A 23,341-nucleotide genomic window follows, 5' to 3' on the forward strand; every position below is an offset into this window, starting at 1 on the left:
AGGAAATCTTTAAATCCACAGTAGAGAAAACAGCACAAACACCTGTGTATCCACCATTAACTGTTGAATCTTTGCTTCAGATCTTTTGTGTTTAAAAATAAATATTTTGAGGAGTTCCTGATGTGGCACAGTAGGTTAAGGATCCAGCATTGCCTCAGCTGTGGCTCTGATTTGATCCCTAGCCCAAGAACTTCCATATGCCAAGAGTGTGGCCAAAATAAAGTTTTAGGAGTTCCTGCTGTGGTGCAATGGGATCAATGGCATCTCTGGAACATCAGGATGCAGCTTTGATCCCTGGCCCAGCCCAATATGTTAAGGATCCAGTGTTGCCACAGCTGCAGCATAGGTTGCAACTTTGGCTCAGATGTGATCCCTGGCCCAGGAACTCCATATGCCTTGAGGTGGCCATAAAAAGAATAAATATATACATACATAAAAAAATCTTTTTAAATAAAAAGGAAATACACCTTCTGCAACATGGATGAACCTTAAAAACATTATGCTAAGTGAAGTAAACCAGGTACAAAAGGATAAATTTTGTTATGATTCAACTTCCGTGGTGCCTAGACCAGGCAAATTCATAGACAGAAAATAGAAGTTACTGGGGACTGAGGGAGGGGGAAGAAGGAATTATTGTTTAATGAGTGCAGAGTTCCAAGTGGGGATGATGAAAAAGTTCTGAAGCTGGGTAGTGTTGATAGTTGCACAAGGCGTGAATGTACTTATGGCTACTGAATTGTACACTTAGAAGAGGTTAAAATGGCGAGTTCCGGTTGTGATTCAGTAGGTTAAGAACCCGACTAGTATCCATGAAGATGAAGGTTCAATCCCTGGCCTTGCTCAGTTGGTTAATGGTCTGGCCTTGCCGTGAGCTGTGGTGTAGGTTGCAGATGTGGCTCAGACCTGGCACTGTGGCTGTGGTGTAGGCCAGTAGCTGCAGCTCTGATTTGACCCCTAGCCTGAAACTTCCATATGCCGCAGGTGTGGCCCTAAAAAAAAGTTAAAATGGTAAATTTCATGTTATGTATATTTTAGTTTTTAAATTTTTTTTTGTCTTTTTAGGGCCGCACCTGTGGCATATGGAGGTTCCCAGGCTAGGGGGTTGAATCAGAGCTATAGCTGCTGGCCTATACCACAGCCACAACAACACCAGATCTGAGCCACATCTGCAACCTACACCACAGCTCACAGTGATGCCAGATCCTTAACCCACTGGGCAAGGCCAGGGATCGAACCCACAACCTCATGGTTCCTAGTTGGGTTCGTTAAGCACTGAGCCATGATGGGAACTCCTGATTTTTAAAAATTTTGATTACTGATTCAATATCCTTACTAATTACAGGTCTTATAAATATTCTACTTCTTCAGTCTTGGTAGGTTTTGTGTTTCTAGGAATTTGTCCATTTTATCCAGGTATCCAGTTTGTTGGCATACAACTGTTCCTAGCACTTCCTGCTCCTTTTCACTTCTATAGAATTGGTAGTAATGTACTCACCATTTCTTTCTTTTTTTTTTTTTTTGCCACAGCCGTAGCATATGGAAATTCCTAGGCCAGGGATCTAATCTGAGCAGGATCTGATCTGTCCTACGTCGCAGCTGCGGCAACACTGGATCCTTAACCCACGGTGCCACAACATGAACTCTCCCATTTTCTTTTTTTTTTTTAATTTGTCCCCCCCCCCCACACTTTCGTTTCTGATTGTAGTTGAGTCTTTTCTCTTTTTCTTAGACAGGAGGCTAAAGGTTTTTCAATTTTGTTAATCTTTTTGAAGAACCAACTTCTGGTTTTATTGTCTTTCTCTAATTTTTTTTAATTCTCTTTATCTCTGCTCTAATCTTTATTATTTCCTTCCTTCCACCAACTTTGAGTTTGGTTTGTTCCTCTTTTTCTAGTTCCTCAGGTTATAAAGTCAGATTGTTTGAGATCTTTCTTCTTCTTTTTTTTTTTTTTTTTTTTTGTCATTTCTTTGGGCCGCTCCTGCGGCATATGGAGGTTCCCAGGCTAGGGGTCAAATCGGAGCTGTAGCCACTGGCCTACACCACAGCCACAGCAACGTGGGATCTGAGCCACGTCTGCAACCTACACCACAACTCACGGCAACGCCGGATCGTTAACCCACTGAGCAAGGGCAGGGACCGAACCCGCAACTCCCCTTTCTTCTTTTTTAATGTAAATGTTTATAGCTATAAATTCCTTCTGAGCTTTTGTTGTGTCCTATATAGATTTGGGAATGTTGTATTTTTGTTTTCATTTCTCTCTTAAGTATTTTCTAATTTGCCTTGTGATTTCTTCTTTGTCCCATGGGTTAAGAAAGTACTATTTAGGAGTTCCCGTCGTGGCGCAGTGGTTAACAAATCCGACTAGGAACCATGAGGTTGCGGGTTCGATCCCTGCCCTTGCTCAGTGGGTTAATGATCCGGCATTGCCGTGAGCTGTGGTGTAGGCCGCAGATGCGGCTCGGATCCCGAGTTGCTGTGGCTCTGGCATAGGCTGGGGGCTACAGCTCCAATTCGACCCCTAGCCTGGGAACCTCCATATGCTGTGGGAGCGGCCCAAGAAATAGCAAAAAGGCAAAAAAAAAAAAAAAAAAAAAAAAAAAGTACTATTTAATTACCACAAAATTTTCAGTTTTCTTTATGTTATTTATAACTTGCCTGTGGTCTGAGAAGTTACTTTGTATGTTATCTATTGAGACTTAATTTGTGACTTAACATGTGTTCTGTTCCTGGAGAATTCCCATGTGCACTTGAGAAGGGGAATCCTCTGCTGTTGGGTTTCATGTCTGTTAGATCTAGTTGGTTGATTGTGTTGTTCCAGTCCTTTAATTCTATTTCCTTAGTTACCTTCAGTCTGGGTGTTTTATCCATTATCGAGAGTGTCCCGCTATTACTGTAAAACTATTTCTCCCTTCAACTGTCAACTTCCCCTCATATTCTGAGTCTGTTATTAGGTGTGTAAATGTTTATAATTGTTATATCTTTTTTTTTTTGCTGTACCTCCAGCATGTGGAAGTTTTTAGGCCAGGGAATGAACCCATGCCACAGCAGCAACACCAGTTCTTTAGCCCACTGGACCACCAGGCAACTCCACATAATTGTTATATTTTCTTGCTGTTCCTTTTGTAAGTCTCCTACTCTTGTTTTTGTTTGTTTGTTTGTTTTTTGTTTTCGCTTTTTAGGGCCATACCCTCGGCATATGGAAGTTCCCAGGGTAGGGGTCGAATTGGAGCTACAGCCTCCGGCCTTTGCCACAGCCACTTGGGATCCTTAACCCACTTGGTGAGGCCAGAGATCAAACCTGACACACACACACACACACACACACACACACACACACACACGCACACACACAAATGAGATACCTGAAAGCTGTCAACCTGACACACACACACACACACGAGATACCTGAAAGCTGTCAACCACACACACACACACACACACACACACACACACACACACACACACGAGACACCTGAAAGCTGTTTGAAAGCTGATGGGTAGGAAGGGGGACCTGGACATTTGCTTAAGGATTCCATGTCAGTGTCTGCAGGTCTTTTTCTCTTTGGCTGATCAGTTTCAAGGGAAGACTCAGTACTTGGCTCCATTATCCACCCAGCTGCTCAAGCCAAAAATCCTGGGAGTCCTTGCTTTTTTTCCTTCCATCGTCCACATGGAGTCTATCCCCAGGTTCTTTTGGTTCTACCTCTCCTGGATGCCTCTTACCCCACACCCTCCCTTCTATACTCTGCTTTATGTTGCCTGATTTTCCTAGTTCCCTTTGCCAGCTGCTAAAGTTCTGCCAGTGAGCGCCACAGGCAAGATATGGGGAGCGGGGAAGGAGGGAGAGAGGAGGCAGCAGCCAGGCAATGGGGTCTCCGACCCGGCGGCGGTGGCAGCTCTTCTGTTCCACCACTTGCAGTGCATGCTCCCCTTTAACCTTTCCTTCCTGCGTAGCCTCCACTCTCCCCCCATGATCCCTTTAGCCCTTCTGACACTTTTGTAACCAATTTTCCATGTTTAGCATCCTGTGTTAGAAATAACTAGTATGGTTTCTGACTTCCTGACTGGGGTGATAAAACCGCCGAGATGGTTCCTGAATCTGCTCATCTCTACAGCCACCACTACTGCCTCCCTCATCCCAGACCCCATCATCTCTCACCTGGGCTACTGCAATAGCTAGGCTCCCTGAGACCACAGCTTGACAGGTCTGGAGCTAGACTGGCAGGCAGCACCATGTGGTGAGACACGCCCCCCAGGAGAAAATAAGTTCTGGGAGAAAAATGCTTCCCCACTACTGCCAACCTTGGAGGATCACGGTTTGATTTTATTTCACAAAGTCAATTTGTTTAAACTGCTATTCACTTAATGCCTATTAGGCCAAGTTCCTTATCTCTGCCTATGCTCAGTCTGCCTTCTCTCTTTCGTAATAAAGGACAGCACCATAACCTGCAAGATAAGAGCAATTTATTTGTAAAATATTTGCCGATTAATTTTAAGAAATCAAAGAAAACAATTCTACTGCTATCTCAAAAAGAACATCTTTTAAGCCTTCCTCCCAACCTGAGCAACTTGGGATCCCAGAAATTTCCATCCGTCCAACTTAAACCCATGTATCACAGTGGTGTACACGCACAATTCCCATGGGAAGGAAATCTGAGATGGGCATTAGCCACTTAACGATCACATGCAGTGCTTTCTGGCAGAGAGGGTGTAGTGTGTGCACCGTGCCCAAGTCGAGCTGTGAGGCAGGAAAGGCCGCCAGGTGGCTGATCCCTCCTTCTCAGATGGGGCAGAGGAGTCGGCTCAGCCTTGAAACAGAGCCACAGGGGGGGTACCTCAGCTGAAGGTTAATGTCTCTGCATCTCCGGCTTGGGAGGTGGAATTGGATGGAGGGGTGAATGCTTTCTTGCCTTCAGCTAGTGCTTTAAAATGCTGTGATAAAAGAGGAGAGGGGACATGGAGGATTGGGGATATGCCAGCTACTACATTTTAGTGAGAACTAACCTCCTTACAACTTTCTCCTGTCTTCCAAAACAATTCCTTGGTGTTGTCTTTGAAAAAACAGCTAGAAATGTGCCCTACCTCCTGCAAACATGAACCCCTTTTTTCCTTCCTTCCTGCTTCATTAGGCCACTGGGTTCTCCTGGAAGAATGAGTGTCCGCCCTAGATGCCTAACCCAGCCTTGTCTAAGGCCCACATCTCTTCCACTTCCCTTCTTTTAAAGGCCAACCCCTGCGCTTTGCAGTTCCCTTCGATATGAGGAAGGGTAAGGGTCACTCCAGGCAGAGGCACCCTTCCTTGTCACAGGACAGAATCACAGTGGGCCCAGAAGAGCGGTGGCAGCAGCAATCCACAGTCAGCTCGTGTCGCTCGCCAGTGCTAGTCTTACCTGTGAGTTCTTAAATTCTGAGTAGAGGGAAAAGAGCAGATGGAGGGACTGAATCCGACTCTTGTAGATAGGGATGTCCAGGATGGCTAAAATCAAGAACTCCCGTGAGCACAGACAAAAATCCAGGAATTATGGGGCATCTCTGTTTAGGATGGTCGGCCCCCTCCAGATGGGATGTGTTACGATCACTGGGGATTGAGCATCCGGCAGGGAGTCACATAAACCCAAATACCACCCTCGAGTGCTGCCGAATAGCACAACTGGTGACAAGGGAAAGCTGTAAGAGTAAACAAGCTTTTTCAACAGCCCCCAGTGAATTTATCCAGAGATGATGGGGCCAAGGAAGGGCTGGAAGAGCTCACTTACCACAGATCATGTCAATGTACCCTTCCAGGCTGCAGTCAATCTCTGCTGTGGGCAGGCTCACCTGGGAGGGACATGGGATGGACCCAAGTCAAAGGTCGAAGGTTCAGTGATTCTAGCATCACTTTCTCTCTCTCTGAAGGAAAAGAGCTCCAAGCGTGAGATGTGCCATGGGCTGAACTGTGTTCCCTTCAGATTCATGTGTCGAAGTCCTAACCCATAGTGCCTCAGATGATGTGAGTGTATTCGGAGATACGGTCGTAAAAGAGATACTTAAGTCAAAATGAGGTCATTAGAGTGATCCCTAGTCCAGTATGACTGGTATCGCTATAAGGAGAGGAAATCAGGACATAGACACATACACGGGGAGGAAAGGGTCAAGGAGAAGGGTTCTAGAAGAAATCAACTGCTGATCATTTGACTTCCAGCTTCTAGCTTCCAGAAGTATGAGAAAACGAATTTCTGACATTTAAGGCATTCAGTCTGTGGTACTTTGTCATGGCAGCCACAGCAAATAATATGTGCCTTTTTTTCCCCCGATCAGTAAAATGGAATTGGTTATACTCCTTAACCACCAAAGCAGCAGAGGATGTAAAAGGACCAAAGTATTTTATAAGTAAAATACTGCCATCCAGTCTTCCTGTGTATATTTGTGCAGAAGAAACTGGTCCCAGGTTATGGCCAACTATTCGGTTACTTGGTATTGTAAGGCCTAGTGGCCCTTGGATACCAGAGGAACAGAAAAAAATGACATATCTCACATGACAGGCTTCAGATGTAAACCAGTCATATTGTTTTTAAAAACCATTGACTTCTTGGGATTTTTTTGTTCTTTTTTTTATTGCCACACTCATGGCATATGGAAATTCCTGGGCCAGGGACTGAACCTGTGCCACAGCAGCAACCTGAGCCCCTGCAGTGACAATGCTGGATCCTTAACCCGCTGTGCCACAAGGAAACTCCTTTTTCTTCTTTTTACGTAAGTTAGAGTGTATATAGTTCTGCAATTTCCTTTTTCCACTTGACAACGTGTCATGATACTTCTCCATCTCAGAGCAAAATAAGACACATGGAATACACATGTTCCATTGTGTATTTCACTGAATGGATGTACTACAATCTATCTATTCAATTCCGTAATCAAACATTTTTCTTCAGATACAGCTTTAAAATGCTAGGAGAAAAGAGATTATTTTCAAATTCTTTGCTTTTACAACAACTTCTCAATAAACATGTACCCAAAAAACTGTCTTCATGGAGCTTACATTTTAGTAGGAACAAAAATAAGTGGGAACAGCATGTTAGAAGGTAAGTATTATGGAGGAAAAGCAGAAAAGAGGCTGGGGAACATGGTGTAACAATTTTAAATATCCTGGCCAGGAAGGACCTGTTAATCATCTTTGCTCAGTTTTCTTTTTCTTTCTTTCTTTTTTTTTTTTTTTGTCTTTTCTGGGGCCGCTCCCACGGCATATGGAGGTTCCCAGGCTAGGGGTCTAATCGGAGCTGCAGCCACCCGCCTACGCCAGAGCCACAGCAACAGTGGATCAGAGCCGCGTCTGCGACCTACACCACAGCTCACGGCAACGCCGGGTCATTAACCCACTGAGCAAGGGCAGGGACCGAACCCGCAACCTCATGGTTCCTAGTTGGATTTGGTAATCACTGCGCCACGATGGGAAATCCCTCTTTCTTTCTCTTCTTTTGGCCACGCCTATGGCATGCAAAAGTTCCTGGGCCAGGGTCAAATCTGTGCCACAGCAGTGACAACACCAGATCCTTAACTTGCTGAGCCACAAGGGACTCCCAAATTTTCAGTTTCAAAGAAAATGCAGTTAAAACTTTAACTGAAATGGCATTACACTTACCTGTGAACTGGGAAGTTGTTTTTGTTTTTTGTTTTTTGGCTTATTCTGTTCAATATTTTAATCAACAATGTACATATAGACAGACAGAAGGCAATGTTCATCAGACTTGGGGAAGATTGTGCTATGAGATTGTTCCCTCCCAGGAACATGGCTTGACTCCTCACTCAGAGCTAGTGTTACGCCTTTCACTAAAGTTTTATCCTTTATTTTCAAAAAGGTCTTACCAATTTCTTTCTTTTTTTTTAAATGTTTTTTTGCTTTCTAGGACTGAACCCACAGCATATGGAGGTTCCCAGGCTAGGGGTCCAATTGGAGCTACAGCTGCCGGCCTATGCCACGGCCCATGCAACACCAGATCTGAGCCACATCTGTGACCTACGCTAAAGCTCACGGCAATACCAGATCCTTAACCCACTGAGCAAGGCCAGGGATCGAACCCACAACCTCAGGGTTCTTAATCGGATTTGTTTCCGCTGTGCCATGACAGGAACTCCACCAATTTCTTATTAAATGTATTCTGGGGCACTTTTTAAAAAACTTGGGGTCATTATAAATAAGACCATAGCTTCTTAGAAAAGTATATATACTTCTGTGGAGAAGGTGGAGTCTAAAGGAACAAGACAAGAGGTATGTATGTTCACCAAAAGGTATGTGTTAGAATGTTCACAGGCATGTTACAGTGCTATTACAGGGTAATTTTTAACAACCCCAAACTGGAAAGTACCCAAATGACTATCACAGAATGGATTAATTGTCATATATTCAAACAATGAAATAGCATACAGTGATGAGAATAAATGTACAATATGAATGAGTCTCCATATGGAGGAATAATATAGATAAGCAAATAAGACACAAAGGAATATGATGTTATATTTAGATAAAATACAAAACAGGCAAACCTAATCTGTGCTATTAGAAGTCAGGAGAATGGTTACACTGGGAGGTGGAAGCAGCAGGGGGCCTTCCAGGATGCCAGCAACGTTCTGGTTTTTTTTTTTAAATCTGTTCAGTTGGTGAAAATTAACTCTTATGTGTATGTTTCTGATTCCGTATTATACTTCGATTAAGAAGATAATGATAATAGTAATATGAAAAGAGAGGAACCACTGGGCCCTAAAATGAATGCCACATTTTCTTAGCTCCTACTACCTTCCACTCACCTTCCCCAAAAGTTCTTCAAACTCTGGAGACCATTCCTGCATCAGTGTGTCAATATCTGGCATAGGCCTAGAAGGAAAGAGGTAAGTATGAGCAAAAAACATGGACTGAGGATAGCAGAACCTCTGCATCAAGATATTCCAAGATGAAGGGAGGTCCTCAATCTGGCGCATTAGGATTCCAGGGGCATGTAGACTGGATGTGCCAAAGTTACCGAGGGCTTGGGTTTTGGAGAAGCTGGCTAAGTAATAATACCAGGTAAATGACAATCTTTACATCTGCAATCTTAGCCAGCAGTGGCTAGGATCCACAGGTCCTCAGGTTGACTAAATATGTCCCAAATATGTCCCAGACTTAAGGGCCCCTTCTCAGAAGCAATGGTTTCATAGGTGGTGAAGGTTACCATGGATTACTATGGGGAAGAATGTGCTATTTCGTACCTGGTGTAGTGCACAGTGGCAGGGGCCTTGGAACGGTGTAACTCAGAAATGCTCTCGATCCATGTGTCAATGGCTTTGGGATTCTTTTCTGCATCTTCCAGACTCTTGACTTTCATATGTTGCTGGAAAAGTAAAGGGAAAGCCTGGCTGATGGCGCTGAAGGGGCTCTCTTGTTTTTATAGAGTGGCTCATCATATGCTGCTATTTCATATTCAGGATAGCTGATGAAAAGGGAAGCCTGCCAGCCGCCAAATGAAGCTTATAGGAAAGGCTGAGAGTCTTCTGGAGCCAGAGGAAGGGAGTAGGTCAACAGGATAGGAGTGACTACAGTGCGATACCATTTCACACCTACTAGGGTTGCTAGAATGAAAAAGATGGACAATACCAAGTGCTGGTGAAGAGGTGCAGAAATTGAAACTCAAACTCATTGCTGGTGGGATTGTAAAATGATTTAGCCACTTGGGAAAACAGTTTGGAAGTTTCTCATAATATTACAGTTACCATATGGCCCAGCCATCCCAATCCTACCTATATTCCCCAGAGAAATAACAATGTATGTCCATGCAAAAACCTGTACATGTTCATATTAAGTATAGTTAATAGAAGTAGAAACATCTGATAAATGGGTAGACAAAATGTGGTATGTCCATAAAATGGAATTATTCAGCCGTAGAAAAGGAATGAAGTAGTGACCAGGGTCTAGCAGCAGGGGGATTAAGGAGTGACTACTAACAGGTATGGGGTTTCTTTTTGGAATGATGGAAATATTCCTAAATTAGACAGTGGTGGTGGCTGTACAACCCTGTGAATATGCTAAAAATCACTGATTTGTGTAATTTACAAGGATGAATTTCAGGGTAGGTAAATTATATCTCAATAAACTATTATTTAAAAAATAGGGCTGGCTGAAGCCATAGCCATCCCTTTCGACAGGCAGTAAGTCAATGGTACAAATACCAGAAAGTCCTCCAGTCTTGGTCCCCTTGAGCTGGGGCCTATACCAGGCTAGTATCTTACTGTGACGTTGTGCTGTTTGGAATTCTCTGTTAACCAAAGGGAGAGCACCGTAGGGTCTGACTGCTTTGTAGAAGGCTCGTCTAATACCAACAGGCCGAGGTTGTCAGGCTTTCCATCAGGACGTGGAACCTGGTTAGGAGAAAAGTAAGTAAGCAGAGGGGAAAAAAAGAGGGAGGGATATAAAAAGACACGCTTGGAGTTGCCGTCGTGGCTCAGTGGATAACGAATCCGACTAGGAACCATGAGGTTGTGGGTTCGATCCCTGGCCTCACTCAGTGGGTTAAGGACCTGGCCTTACTGTGAGCTGAGGTGTAGGTCACAGACACAGCTCAGATCTGGCGTTGCTGTGGCTCTGGCGTAAGCTGGCGGCTACAGCTCCAATTAGACCCCTAACTTGGGAACCTCCATATGCCGAGAGTGCAGCCCTGGAAAAAGACAAAAAAGACCAAAAAAATAATAATAAAATTAAAAAATAAAAAGGCACACTTATTGTTTCCAATAAGCCAAAGAGGAAGAACTCTTCCAGTTCATCATGATTATTAGAATTAAAAAGGATGCCTGGGAGTTCCTGTTGTGGCTCAGATACTAAGAACTGGACATAGTATCTGTGAGGATGCAGGTTTGATCCCTGGCCTCTCTCAGTGGGTTAAGGATCTGGCGTTGATCCCAAGTTGCTGTGGCTGTGATGTAGGCCAGCAGCTGCTGCTCTGATTCAACCTCTAACCCGGGAAGTTCCATATGCTGCAGGTCCAGCCCTAAAAAGGAGGAAAAAAAAAAAAAAGAAAAAAAAGGCATGCCTGTATATCAAGCTGTACTAAAATACTACCTGGAAAAAAAACCATGGGAATTCCCTTGTGGCACAGTGGGTTAAAGATCTGGCTTGTTATTGCAATGGCTATCACTGCTATGGTGCTGGTTCCATCCCTGGCCTGGAACTTCCACATGCCCTGGGCATGGCCCAAAAAAGAAAAAGAAAAAAATACATTATCTATAGGGCTTCAAATATAAAACTGAAGTCATGGATAATTAGGAGCCATATAGATGACAAATTTTAACACATATGCTAATCAATTACTACCTAAAAACAACGAGTATAATTGGGAGTAGAAAGCAAAGTTAAGCAAAGTTAAGGACTCCAGTGAGCGAGTTCCCGTCGTGGCGCAGGGGAAACAAATCTGACTAGGAACCATGAGGTTGTGGGTTCGATTCCTGGCCTTACGCAGTGGGTTAAGGATCCGGCGTTGTCATGAGCTTGTGATGTAGGTTGCAGACCCGGCTCAGATCTGGTGTAGGCTGGCAGCTATAGCTCCAATTAGACCCTTAGCCTGCGAACCTCCATTTGCTGCAGGTGTGGCCCTAAAAGGACAAAAGACATACAACCACTACGGAGAACAGTATGGAGGTGCCTTAGAAAACTATACATAGAACTACTATATGACCCAGCAATCTTACTCCTGGGCATATACCTGGACAAAACTTTTCTTAAAAAAAACACATGCAACTGCATGTTCATTGCAGCACTATTGACAATAGCCAAGACATGGAAACAACCCAAATGTCTATCAACAGATGATTGGATTAGGAAGATATGGTACATACAATGGAATACTATTCAGCCATAAAAAAGAACGAAATAATGCCATTTGCAGCAACATGGATGGAACTAGAGACTCTCATACTGAGTAAAATAAGTCAGAGAAAGACAAATACCATATCACTTATATCTGGAATCTAATATATGGCACAAATGAACCTCTCCATAGAAAAGAAAATCATGGACTTGGAGAATAGACTTGCGGTTGCCAGGGCAGAGAGGGAGGGAGTGGGGTGGATTGGGAACTTGGGGTTAATAGAAACTATTGCCTTTGGAATGGATTAGCAATGAGACCCTGCTGTGTAGCACTGGGAACTATGTCTAGTCACTTATGATGGAGCATGGTAATGTGAGAAAATAGAATGTGTACATGCATGTGTAACTGGGTCACTATGATATACAGTAGAAAAAAAAATTGGGGAAATAACAATTTTACAAAAAAATGAGGAGTTCCCGGTCGTGACGCAGTGGTTAACGAATCTGACTAGGAACCATGAAGTTGCAGGTTCAATCCCTGACCTTCCTCAGTGGGTTAAGGATCCGGCGTTGCCGTGAGCTGTGGTGTAGGTCACAGACGCAGCTCGGATCCCACTTTGCTGTGGCTGTGGTGTAGGCCGGTGGCTACAGCTCCGATTTGACCCCTAGCCTGGGAACCTCCATATGCCGAGGGAGCAGCCCTAGAAAAGGCAAAAAGACAAAAAAAAAAAAAAAAAAGAGTGGCTCAGAGTTCACCAGAGAGGTGTCAAGGTCAAGACTGCTGCCCCTCAGGAAAAGAGACAGGCACAAGGACTCCGTTTAACCTGTCAAGATTTCCTAGCCCAGCGACATCAGACCAGACCTTATTACCTACTGTGTATGAATTTATGACTATAAAAAGCTCTTTATTAATGTAAAAAAAAAAGGACAAAAGACAAAAACAAAACAAACAACAAAAAAAAAGAACTCCAGTGAAATGAAGAATATATTCAAGGTAGTTACTGCTAGTCAAGGAAATGAGTGGAACTGTGAGAACAATAGAGGAGTCAGAAGAAACACTGAAGTCATTTTTAGGATGTTCTGACTCTACCTTTAAGAATGCATCAATATCCCCAACAGCTGGGATAAAATCAGGAATGAAAGGTTTCAGTTTGTGGTCCAGGTCAATCAACTGAGGTGTATATCTGAAAGATATTGACACAGGAAGGTGGCAACTGTTAGAGAAACTTACTTTGTTATTCAGGCTAAAAAAGCCTCAGGGGAATGGCCACGTTTCAGACTAGAGGAAGGAAAGGGCGAGGCAGGGTTGAGGGTTACAGTGGGAGGTCCCAGTACTCACCTACTGATGTATTGGAAGAGTTCCTTAATCTCAGCAGAAACTGGCAAATGCTCATAATCTGCAGGATCGTAGGCCCTGGGGATAGGAAAATTTGGTTCAATGACTTAAAGTTCACACCCCAGATTATAATTTACGGAAGCAGGATCACGAAGTAAAAATCAGTCTGGTATTAAACATCTGCCTAATTTAGTGTCTACCTGCAGGTGTCAAATCCAATTCTAATTTTTATTAAACTACTTCACTGAGTAAATGATACATGCACGTGGTAGAAAATAAAAGGCACAAAATGCATATGGTGAAAAGTTATGTCTCCTTGTTGCCAAGTTCCCCTAGCAAGGGCAATCAGTATTCTTAGTTCCCAGTGTATCCTGGGGGTAGCTTGTGTAATATTTGTTTCATACACATACCTTTTAAAAATGTAACTATCTCTTGGAGACTCTTCTTTACCAGTGCATGGAGTGCTGCCTCATACTTTTTAATGGATAGAAAGAACCCCACTGATTGGCTATACTTTCATTTATTTAACCAGCAATTATATTTTAAATGAATGAGCCTTAGAATGCACTTTGATTAAAGCCTATACGGGCAAGTCATGAAATCTAGCACTGGGCCTGGAACAGGGTGACGACAATTTTTACTGAAGCATTATCCAGGAACATTTTGGCTCAACATGGGGCCTTGGAAACCCCTATTCTCTGCCTGTCCTAAAAGGATCTGAGCCTAAAAGAGAAGTGCTCCTTTGCAGATGTGTTCTTCCTGCAAAGTAGAAATGCTGTGGTATATGTGTAAAGTTATCTTCTCTTCCCTACAATGTGCACTCCTTGAAGTCAGAGACCATCAGTCAAATTGACTCAGCAAATCCTCGTGAACCCTCTGAATCCACCAATGTTTCAGACAGTGCAGGTGACATCACAGGACTCTGGGAGGCAGTGGAGCCAGAAAAGGAGAACTCCTTACACTGGGTTTCTGAGCCAACTGATAGTCCTAAACCGAGAAGATCAAAGGGGCTGCTGGAATTTCACTTCTCACAGATGTCCTCCTGCCCAGTGTTCTGAGGGAGGCACTGTCCTCCTTGGTGATGGGGCTTTCCTCACCCTTCCAGGGGGGCCCGGTGCTCTTCTTCATCATCATCAGAATCGGTTTCAGATGAGTCATCATCGTCGTCATCATCATCGTTTTCACTAAAGCCCCGCTGAGGTGTCAGCTGCGAGGTCTTCTTCTTTTCCTGAGATAGGGCGGGGCAGGCACAGAAAGGCCCATATCAGGAGCAATCCAGCATACCTGTGCCCCGTGTTCTCCCGGTGCTCTGACCACAACCTCCCACCGGGCACCAATTCACTAGAAAGAGAAGGAAGCACCCCCAGAAGGGCTCCAAGAACCTTCTCCTGCTCCTGCTGAACTACTGACTGAGGCCCCGACTCCTCTAACAATGGTCTACTCCTCGACTTGAGGCTTAGGTATAAGTTTTATCCAATACTGATCTATTTTACCTATTACTTAGGAGCTCCTGAGAACTCTGCATAAACTTTATCCAGTCAGCTTCAACTCTAAAACTTCGGGACTACTGAAGAATAAAGCAACTCTTAAATAGTTATTTTGGGAGGAAATGGGGAAAGATGAAGTGGGAAAGATAAACTTTGGGGCTCTTGACACTCAAAAGATCACAGAGAGGAAATCTAGTATTTAATTATTTAATTTTAATTTTATTTAATTAATTATTTAATTTGCAAGACTGCCCAGGGTAAGCTGCTTGCAACTATCAAAAGTTCACCATCAACCCTGTGTCTGAACTCTGATCAGCATTTTCAGAGTCTGTGGGTCTTCCCTTTCCATTCAATGCGAATCTGACCTATCCATCTTACCCCCCTCTTCCCTGTAAGTTAAATGAAATGACTGGACGTTACATCTGAAGACTCTTCTTTTCTTGGCATTACAACTTACCTTTCTGAGCTTCTGGTTCTCAACAAACCATCCCACCCTCTCAAGCTCATGAGAAGTCTGGTGGTATTTGGACTTGCAATTGGGACACGGTCTATGTCTTTACCTCTAGGGCCTGGAGGCTGAGGCAGGTGTCCTCACTTAGGATCTCAAGGGTGACCAATTGGCCCCCTTTAAAAATAGGTGTTTGGAGTTCCTGTCGTGGCTCAGTGGTTAACGAATCCGACTAGGAACCATGAGGTTGCGGGTTCGATCCCTGGCCTTGCTCAGTGGGTTAAGGATCCGGCGTTGCCATGAGCTATGGTATCGGTTGCAGACACAGCTCAGATACCCAGTTGCTGTGGCTCTGGTAAAGGCCGGTGGCTACAGCTCCAATTAGACCCCTAGCGTGGGAACTTCCATATGTGGTGGGTGCGGCCCTAGAAAACACAAAGAGATAAAAAAAAAAAAAAAAAGTGGGTTCAAGCTTGGTTTCCATATGTCATATGACTTATACTGAGGTTAAGAAGTATTTGGTTCTAGCTTTAAAAATTATTTAATGTGTCTCTTACATTAAAGCACCTATTGGAATTCCCCTTGTGGCTCAGCAGGTTAAGGACCTGATGTTGTCTCTGTGAGGATGCAGGTTTGATCCCTGGCCTGGCTCAGTGGGTTAAGGCTGCAGCCGCAGCTCTGATTTGATTGTGATACATTACAGGGTATCAAAAACTTCATTTGGTAACATTTTCCTCGAAACATAACACAGATTTATTATGCATAGATGAAGCTATATTTTAACTAATCTGTAACATAAGGGACAGAAGACACAGTTGCAGAATTTGCCTTATTGGTATACAATTAATAAGACTGACTGTGCCTGACGGGTTTACAATTGATAAGAATATCCCAAAGTGTTATTTCCTGATTCGGAATCTGCCAAAATTATTCTTGGTCACATGGGAAGCAGTCTGGCAAAGGGAGCTTTTTAAGAATATTGTCAGCTTTAAGAGTTTTAAAAAATGGATCATTCCCATTCAGCGCTGTCACTGTAGTGGCTTGGGTCACTGTGATCCCTGCCCAGGGAACTTCCACATGCCATGGGTACGGCAAGGGGAAAAAAAAAAAAAAACCCTTAAGACTCTGGCTGCATATTAAATTGGAAAGAAAAATAAGCTTTGAATATTGACTACATTAGATAAATGCTAAAAAAATTGAGGGTGAATATACAAAATTAGAAGGTCAGTTTAGGAAGATTGTTCACTTTTGTCTGCTTCTTCAAAGTAGTGCTTAGCAAAATCTCTGACTAAAATGAAAGACTTTATATACCACAGAAAAATGCCCCCAAATTACTTTGTAGGTAAGATATAAAACAGCACACTAGTTATGAAGTGGGGCTATCTTAAAACATTACCTTTTAAGGAGTTCCCGCTGTGGCACAGCAGACACAAATCCCACTAGTATCCATGAGGATGCAGGTTTGATCCCTGGCCTTGCTCAGTGGGTCAGGGATCCAGCATTGCTGTGAGCTGTGGTGTGGGTTGCAGACACGGCTCAGATCCTGCGTTGCTGTAGCTATGTGTAGGCTGGCAGCTGTAGCGCCGATTTAACCCCTAGCCTGGGAGCCTCCATCTGCCGTTGAGTGTGGCCCTAAAAAGGAAAAAGAAAAAAAAAGTTTGTGAAACACTAGGCTATGTTATATGAAATTTCTCACCAAAAAGTCAGCTATATAATAATAAGCCTTATTCCTGAAGGAGAGTCAAAATCTTACGGCTCTTTGAATTGTCCTCCATGAGCTTAAAGATACCCAACCTCTGGAGGTGAGTATTCAAGAAAAGGCTGCTAATGAACTGGTGTCAAACTACTACTAAAAACTCAAAGCGGAAATTTCACAAGATGCTGTGGGTTGTACGTACCTTGTTATTTTCCTCTTCACACTCATCACTACTGTTATCAGCCATAGTCTTGTTAGGAAGATGGGCAGAATGAGGAAGTCCTTGGAAGAAGATTTTCCCTTTAGGTTATTGTCAAAATGATTTTTAAAGACAAATATTTTTAGTTTATAATATTTTATGCTCTAACCATTTTATGGAACTGGGTTTATAAGAACATCTAGCTGAAAGACCGGAAACTGAATTCTAGTCGGCTCTGTAAATTTAATTCAATTCAATTCAAGATGTATTTACTTGGAGTTCCTGTCGTGGCTCAGTGGTTAGCGAACTGGACTAGTATCCATGAGGATACGGGTTCGATCCCTGGCCTCGCTCAGTGGGTTAAGGACCCAGTGTTGCCGTGAGCTGTGGTGTAGGTCACAGATACGGTTCGGATCCCGAGTTGGTGTGGCTGTGGTGCAATCCAGCAGTTACAACTCTTATCCAACCCCCAGCTTGGGAACCTCCATGTGCCATGGTTATGGCCCTAAAAAGATCAAAAAAAAAAAAAAAAAAGATATGTTTACTTGAATTATTATGTTTTAGGCATTACTATGGTTAAGGCATTGGGTGAGACATTATATTGATTATCTGCCATTACATAAATAGTATAAAATCTGTGCTTAGTTTACACATTGGTGAAATGAGGTTAGTAATTAGTAAAGCAAAAGAGTGCTGGATATATAGGCAGAAAACTGGGTGTAAAGGACAATGCTATCACTTTAACAAAATAACTTAATTTCTTTGTGTCTCAGAATTCTCACTTCTAGATGGAGTTAGTAATATTTTTCAGGACTGTTGTAAGGATCAATTGAAAAAATTTTACATGGAAGAAAATGATCTAGTTCCTGGCAACTAATGGTCATAAATATGAATCTGAATCAATGTCTATAAGATAAAAGCAATAAAATATTCAGAACAATTATAAAGCAAAATCAGGGAGTTCCCATCACGGCTCAGCAGAAACGAATCTGACTAGCATCCATGAGGACGCAGGTTCGACCCCTGGCCTTGCTCAGTGGGTTAAGGATCTGGTGTTGCTGTGAGCTATGGTGTAGGTTGCAGACATGGCTCGGATCCTGTGTTGCTATTGCGGTGGTATAGGCCGGCAGCTACAACTTCCATTCAACTCCTAGCCTGGGAACCTCCATATGCTGTGGACGAGGCCCTAAAAAGACAAAAAAAAAAAAAAAAAAAAAAAGCATAATCAGGAGTTCCCATTGTGGCTCAGCGGTAACACACATGACTAGTACCCATGAGGATGGGGGTTCATTCCTGGCCTCACAGTGGGTTAAGGATCCAGCGTGGCTGTTGGCTGTGGTGCAGGTCAGCAGCTGCAGCTCTGATTCGACCCCTGGCCTGGGAACTTCTATATACTGCAGGTCCTAAAAAGCAAAAAAATAAAATAAAATAAAATAAATAAAAGCATAGTCAAAGGTAAGATATTATTAACTGGCATGAAAATATGTTCAATGATTTCTAAGTCAATCAAATGCCTATTTTTCTGCCTATTAACTTGCCTAAACTAAAAACAAATTATAATGACCATGGCTGGCAAGATTATAAGTATGCTTAAGTCAGAAACCTGGGTGTATAGGTTTTATATAAAAGATTGAAAGCAGGGACTCAGACAGTTGTACACCAATGTACATAGTTGCACATTCACAATCTCCAGAAGGTGGAAGCCACCCAAGTTCTCATCAACAGACAAATGGATAAACAAAATTTGGGAGTTGCCGTTGTGGCACAGTGGTTAACGAATCCGACTAGGAACCATGAGGTTGCGGGTTCGGTCCCTGCCCTTGCTCAGTGGGTTAACGATCCGGCGCTGCCGTGAGCTGTGGTGTAGGTTGCAGACGCGGCTCGGATCCCGCGTTGCTGTGGCTCTGGCGTAGGCTGGTGGCTACAGCTCCGATTCAACCCCTAGCCTGGGAACCTCCATATGCCGCGGGAGCGGCCCAAGAAATAGCAACAACAACAACAACAAAAGACAAAAGACAAAAAAAAAAAAAAAAAAAAAAAAAAAAAAAAAAAAAATTTGGTTATATATACAATGGAATATTATTCAACCATAAAAAGGTTAGCAGGGGCTGGGAGGGGAAGGGGAATGGAGGGTTACTGTTCAACAGGTACAATTTCTATTCGGGATGATGAAAAAGTTTTGGAAATAGTTACACAACAACAGGAACCACTTAGTGCTACTGAACTGTATACCTCAAAATCGTCAAAATACCAAATTTTTATGTAGGCAAATTAACCACAATAAGCAAACAAACAAGCCTGGACGTCATCCTTGATTCCTAAGTCAGGAGTTAAATTCAATCCTTCAGCAACTCTCAGTGATCTGACCACAACAATACCTCTGGCATTAACCAATTCTATTATCAACTGTCACCACATCCAAGCCACTGTCACCTCAACTCCACCATGGCAACAGTCCTACTGACCCCCTACTTTCTCCGTAGCACCTTTCAATCCATGTCACACATAAGAGGAATATGGCCTCTTGAGCCCTGCTTGTCATGCCTCCCGCCCACCTCTGAGGCTACTTCCCCCTACCATATGCTGGTCTCTTTCAAGTCCTCAAACTAATGAAGTTCTTTCTGGCCTCAGTGCCTTTTCAATTTTCACTTGCTGCTCCCTCTTCCTGGCTTACTTTTCCTCAATGTCGAGACCCTTCTCATCTTTCAGCTTCAACTATCACCTCCTTGGGTCTTCCTTGATCCTTCTATCAAAAGTGGAGCCCATTCCTCACCAATATTCTCCATAACATCAAACTCTTTGCTTCCATCATGCACTTAATGCATCTGTAATTTTGTCTCTTTATTTATTTGGCGTCTGTCTCCCGTAATCACAAGCATCAGGATGACAGGGTTAATGTCTCTTTTAATACAGCATACCTAGTGCGAAGCATAAGGCTGACAGCAGGCATTCAAAAAATGTTTGTTGAATAAATGATGGTGTGAAGTCCTCTAAAAATATTCCGTTGAGATTTTAATTGGCATTGCAGGTTAAGCGCAGGTTACTGAAGCATCTTCAAAACTGAGCAAAAGACTTTTTTTTTTTTTTTTTTTTGTCTTTTTGCTATTTCTTTAGGCCGCTCCCGCAGCATATGGAGGTTCCCAGGCTAGGGGTCGAATCGGAGCTGTGGCCACCGGCCTACACCAGAGCCATAGCAACGCTGGATCCAAGCTGCGTCTGCAACCTACACCACAGCTCACGGCAATGCCGGATCGTTAACCCACTGAGCAAGGGCAGGGACCGAACCCGCAACCTCATGGTTCCTAGTCGGATTCGTTAACCACTGCGCCACGACGGGAACTCCAAGACTTTTGATAAATTAAATAAACAAACATGAACCCCTGGCAGATTATGGGTAAAGAGTATCACGAAATAAATGATGATGGGAAACTGGTCAGATTGAAGGAAGATCCTGCAATGTGGGTGGCGGTGTTTTCTCCCTCCTTAAGTAGTTAGAAAACAGAAGCGACAACAAATAACTTGACTCTGAAAGTCAACATTTGCTATTATAAACTAAAAAATTATTGGAAACAATCATGAGTCCATCCTGCTCTTTGCTCTGAGAACCGTCTGTCTTCTTTTCTCTTCATTTATTTCTTACCTTTGTGTCTTGAGGGAGGAGTATAAATACTTGCAACCTCTTCCGAGTCGTTAATCTCTAGACGCTCATCATATGTCTGGTTTTCTATAATCTTGGTCTAAGTAAAAGGAAACATGATTACACAGCTCCTATCACGGGACAGTAAGCACTCTGTGGGGAGCTGGACTCCAAACCAGCAATGGTTCCGAGACACCAGTTTTACATGAAACCCTCACCCCAGTTCAAGCAGTTAAGTCATTCTGCTGCAGCCCTTATTTAGGAACTGCTGGCAGGCTGACCGGAGAACGAAGAAATCCTGGAGCGAAACAACAGCCAACTTCTGCATCACCTTCCCCAAAGCTCTTTTGTAGAGAACGGCTCAAGTGAGCCTCAGGTTCGGTCAGTTTCCCAAGGCTGCTGGGATTTCTTAGCTGTAGAGGTTCTAGAAACAATTCTGTTTCTAGAGTCACCAGGGCGGGGGCTGTTCCTCTAAGAGAGGTTAAACTCTAGTCTCTTGGTCCAAAAGCATCACCCTCATCTATACCATGACCACCCCACCCCCCTTGGTCTCGTCTTGTAGTTCGGATGCCCCTTACGTTTCGTGGGGAGTAAGGCAAGCAGAATGGTCGGTGATGGCGTGAAGGGAAGGGAGAAAGTATAGTGGGTAAGAAAACGGAAAGAAGTGGAGAGGGGTTGCGAGGACAGAAAAGGAGTCCTTTCTATTCCTCTTGGGAGAGAGGAAGCGTTCTCTGTTAGGGTGAGTACGAATTACCTGTAGCCCCTCCGAATCCGTCTCTTCTATCTGGAAGGAACCCCAGCCTAGGGCTGGGGTCTCACCCTAATCTCAGGCCAGGCCACTTTTACTTGGAAAGAAGGGGAGCAACTGGCGTGTTGTCAGTAGCTAAGCAAACAAACAATAAATAAATAAATAAAAAGAGCGAAGAAAGAAACAGAAAAATCGCGAGACTTCCTTTAACTCTCGTGAGAGCTCAACTCGCGCATTATGTTTCTCCCCAGCTAAGGAGCCAAGCAGAAAAAGAGGAGCTCACATCGTGATTGTTTAGATTTCAACAGATGTGTCTGTGGTGGCATCTAGCGGCTGCAGGCAGCAAATCAGATGAATTCCGGTTGGTAGAGAGTTAAGCTCTAGATCCCGAAACACGGTCTGCATTTTTTACCCAGGGAAAGGATCAGTAGGTATGAGTTCCTATTAAGTCAGACCACTCAGCCTTTAGGCAAACTCAGGGGTTGCCTCAATTCCTGACATTCTGTACTACTTTTATAGCATTTTTATTACATTATAGTCTTTCCCCTCCACTGTGTCCATAGCATGGGACATATTTATAGTATTAACAAATTATTATTTACCTGTGATTCAAATTTAACACATTCTCCCGCTTTTTTAATTTTTTAATTTTAATTTTTTTTAGGGCTGCACCTGCGACCTATGGAAAATCCCAAGCTGGGGGTCAAATCAGAGCTGTAGCTGCCGGCCATTCTTTCTCTGTATGGATTTATCTGTTCTGGATATTTTACATAAATGGAGTCATAGAAGATACGGTCTTTTGTGAGTGGCATCTTTCACTTAACATAGTATTTTCAAGGTTCATCCATGTTGTATCATGTATCAGAATTTAATTCCTTTTTGTGACTAATATTCCATTGTTTAGATATACTACCTTTTTTTTTTTTTTTTTTTTTTGTCTTTTTAGAGCTTCCTCCACGGCATATGGAGGTTCCCAGGCTAGGGGTCTAATCGGAGCTGTAGCTGCCGGCCTATGCCAGAGCCACAGCAATGCCAGATCCCAGCCGCGTCTACAACCCACACCATAGCTCATGGCAACCCCGGATCCTTAACCCACTGAGTGAGGCCAGGGATTGAACCCGAAACCTCATTGTTCCTAGTCGGATTCGTTTCCGCTTTGCCGGTGGGAACTCTAAATATACCACATTTTGTTATTCATTCGAGTACTGAGGGACACTTGGATCGTTTCCACTTTTTGGCTATTATGAACAATGTTTCTATGAACATTAGTGTTCAAGGTTGTGTATGGGTGTGTGGTTTTAACTCTCTTGGGCGCATACATAGGAGTGAATTGCTGGGTCACATGGTAACCCCATGCTTAGCTTTTTGAGGAGCTGCCAAGCTTTCCCCAAACAATTAAACTACTTCAGGTTCCCGCCAGCAGTGTATGAGAGTTCTAATTTCTCCACATTCTCACCAACTCTTATTATTATAGCCATCCTAGCAAGCTTTGATTTGCAATTCCCTAAGGACTAAAGATATTGAGCATATTTTTATGTGCTTATTGGCCATCTATCGTTTTGTTTTTGTCTTTTTATGGTTGCACCCGTGGCATATGTAAGTTCCCAGGCTAGGGGTCAAATCAGAGCTGCAGTTGCTGCCACAGCCACCAGCAATGCCAGATCCAAGCTGTGTCTGTCACCTACACTGCAGCTCAGGCAATGTTGGATTCTTAACCCACTGCATCAGGCCAGGGATGGAACCAAATCCTCATGGATCCTAGTCCCGTTCCGTTTCCACTGAGCCACAAGGGGAACTCCTTCCATTGTTGAGTTTTAAGGATTCTTTATATATTCTGGCTACTAGTCCCTTATGAACACCAGTTATTTTGTATGTTAAATGCTACCAGTGGCTCTGAGAGCTTTATAAACTGCAAGAGATTTCGCAATTTAAACGAAGGCGCTGAGGACGGTGAAGGAACTGAAGCCAGCGGTTCCACGCAGGA

General features: G+C 43.4%; 2 protein-coding genes across 3 annotated transcripts in view; one reads left to right on the forward strand and one right to left on the reverse strand.

Annotated features, from left to right (window-relative positions):
- IL10RA (interleukin 10 receptor subunit alpha) overlaps positions 1-23,341 on the forward strand; it is a 926,736-nt gene that overhangs the window by 531,914 nt on the left and 371,481 nt on the right. The gene's annotated exons all lie outside the window — the stretch shown is intronic.
- Positions 4,304-21,509, reverse strand: IFT46 (intraflagellar transport 46). Of its 2 annotated transcripts, none has more exons than XM_021062924.2 (12): positions 21,364-21,509; positions 20,613-20,709; positions 16,976-17,055; positions 14,240-14,370; positions 13,146-13,220; positions 12,897-12,990; positions 10,237-10,365; positions 9,220-9,341; positions 8,782-8,848; positions 5,757-5,817; positions 5,391-5,476; positions 4,304-4,446 (listed from the first exon to the last, which is right to left on the reverse strand). In XM_021062924.2, the coding sequence occupies exons 3-12, from the start codon at positions 17,018-17,020 to the stop codon at positions 4,387-4,389; spliced, it is 870 nt and encodes a 289-aa protein (XP_020918583.1). In that variant the 5' UTR covers positions 17,021-17,055; positions 20,613-20,709; positions 21,364-21,509; the 3' UTR covers positions 4,304-4,386. The 2 variants fall into 2 exon arrangements, with proteins under 2 accessions (XP_020918583.1, XP_003357365.1); XM_003357317.5 differs by lacking the exon at positions 4,304-4,446 and adding an exon at positions 4,448-4,932.

This window comes from Sus scrofa, chromosome 9, assembly GCF_054392235.1.
Source record: "Sus scrofa isolate SSC_HxYL_T2T_F1_AM1 chromosome 9, Sscrofa_HxYL_maternal_Yorkshire_Landrace_v2.0, whole genome shotgun sequence".
Classification (NCBI taxonomy): domain Eukaryota; kingdom Metazoa; phylum Chordata; class Mammalia; order Artiodactyla; family Suidae; genus Sus; species Sus scrofa.

What these genes read in the sequence shown, in the direction of transcription:
- IFT46 (XM_003357317.5), bottom strand. Translation starts at nt 17,020, where the DNA reads ATGGCTGATAACAGTAGTGATGAGTGTGAAGAGGAAAATAACAAG. An exon ending in CCAAACAGCACAACGTCACA is followed by an intron (nt 9,342 to 10,236) that starts GTAAGATACTAG and finishes TTACTTTTCCAG; the next exon opens with CAACATATGAAAGTCAAGAG. An exon ending in TTGAAGAACTTTTGGGGAAG is followed by an intron (nt 5,818 to 8,781) that starts GTGAGTGGAAGG and finishes TGTCCCTCCCAG; the next exon opens with GTGAGCCTGCCCACAGCAGA.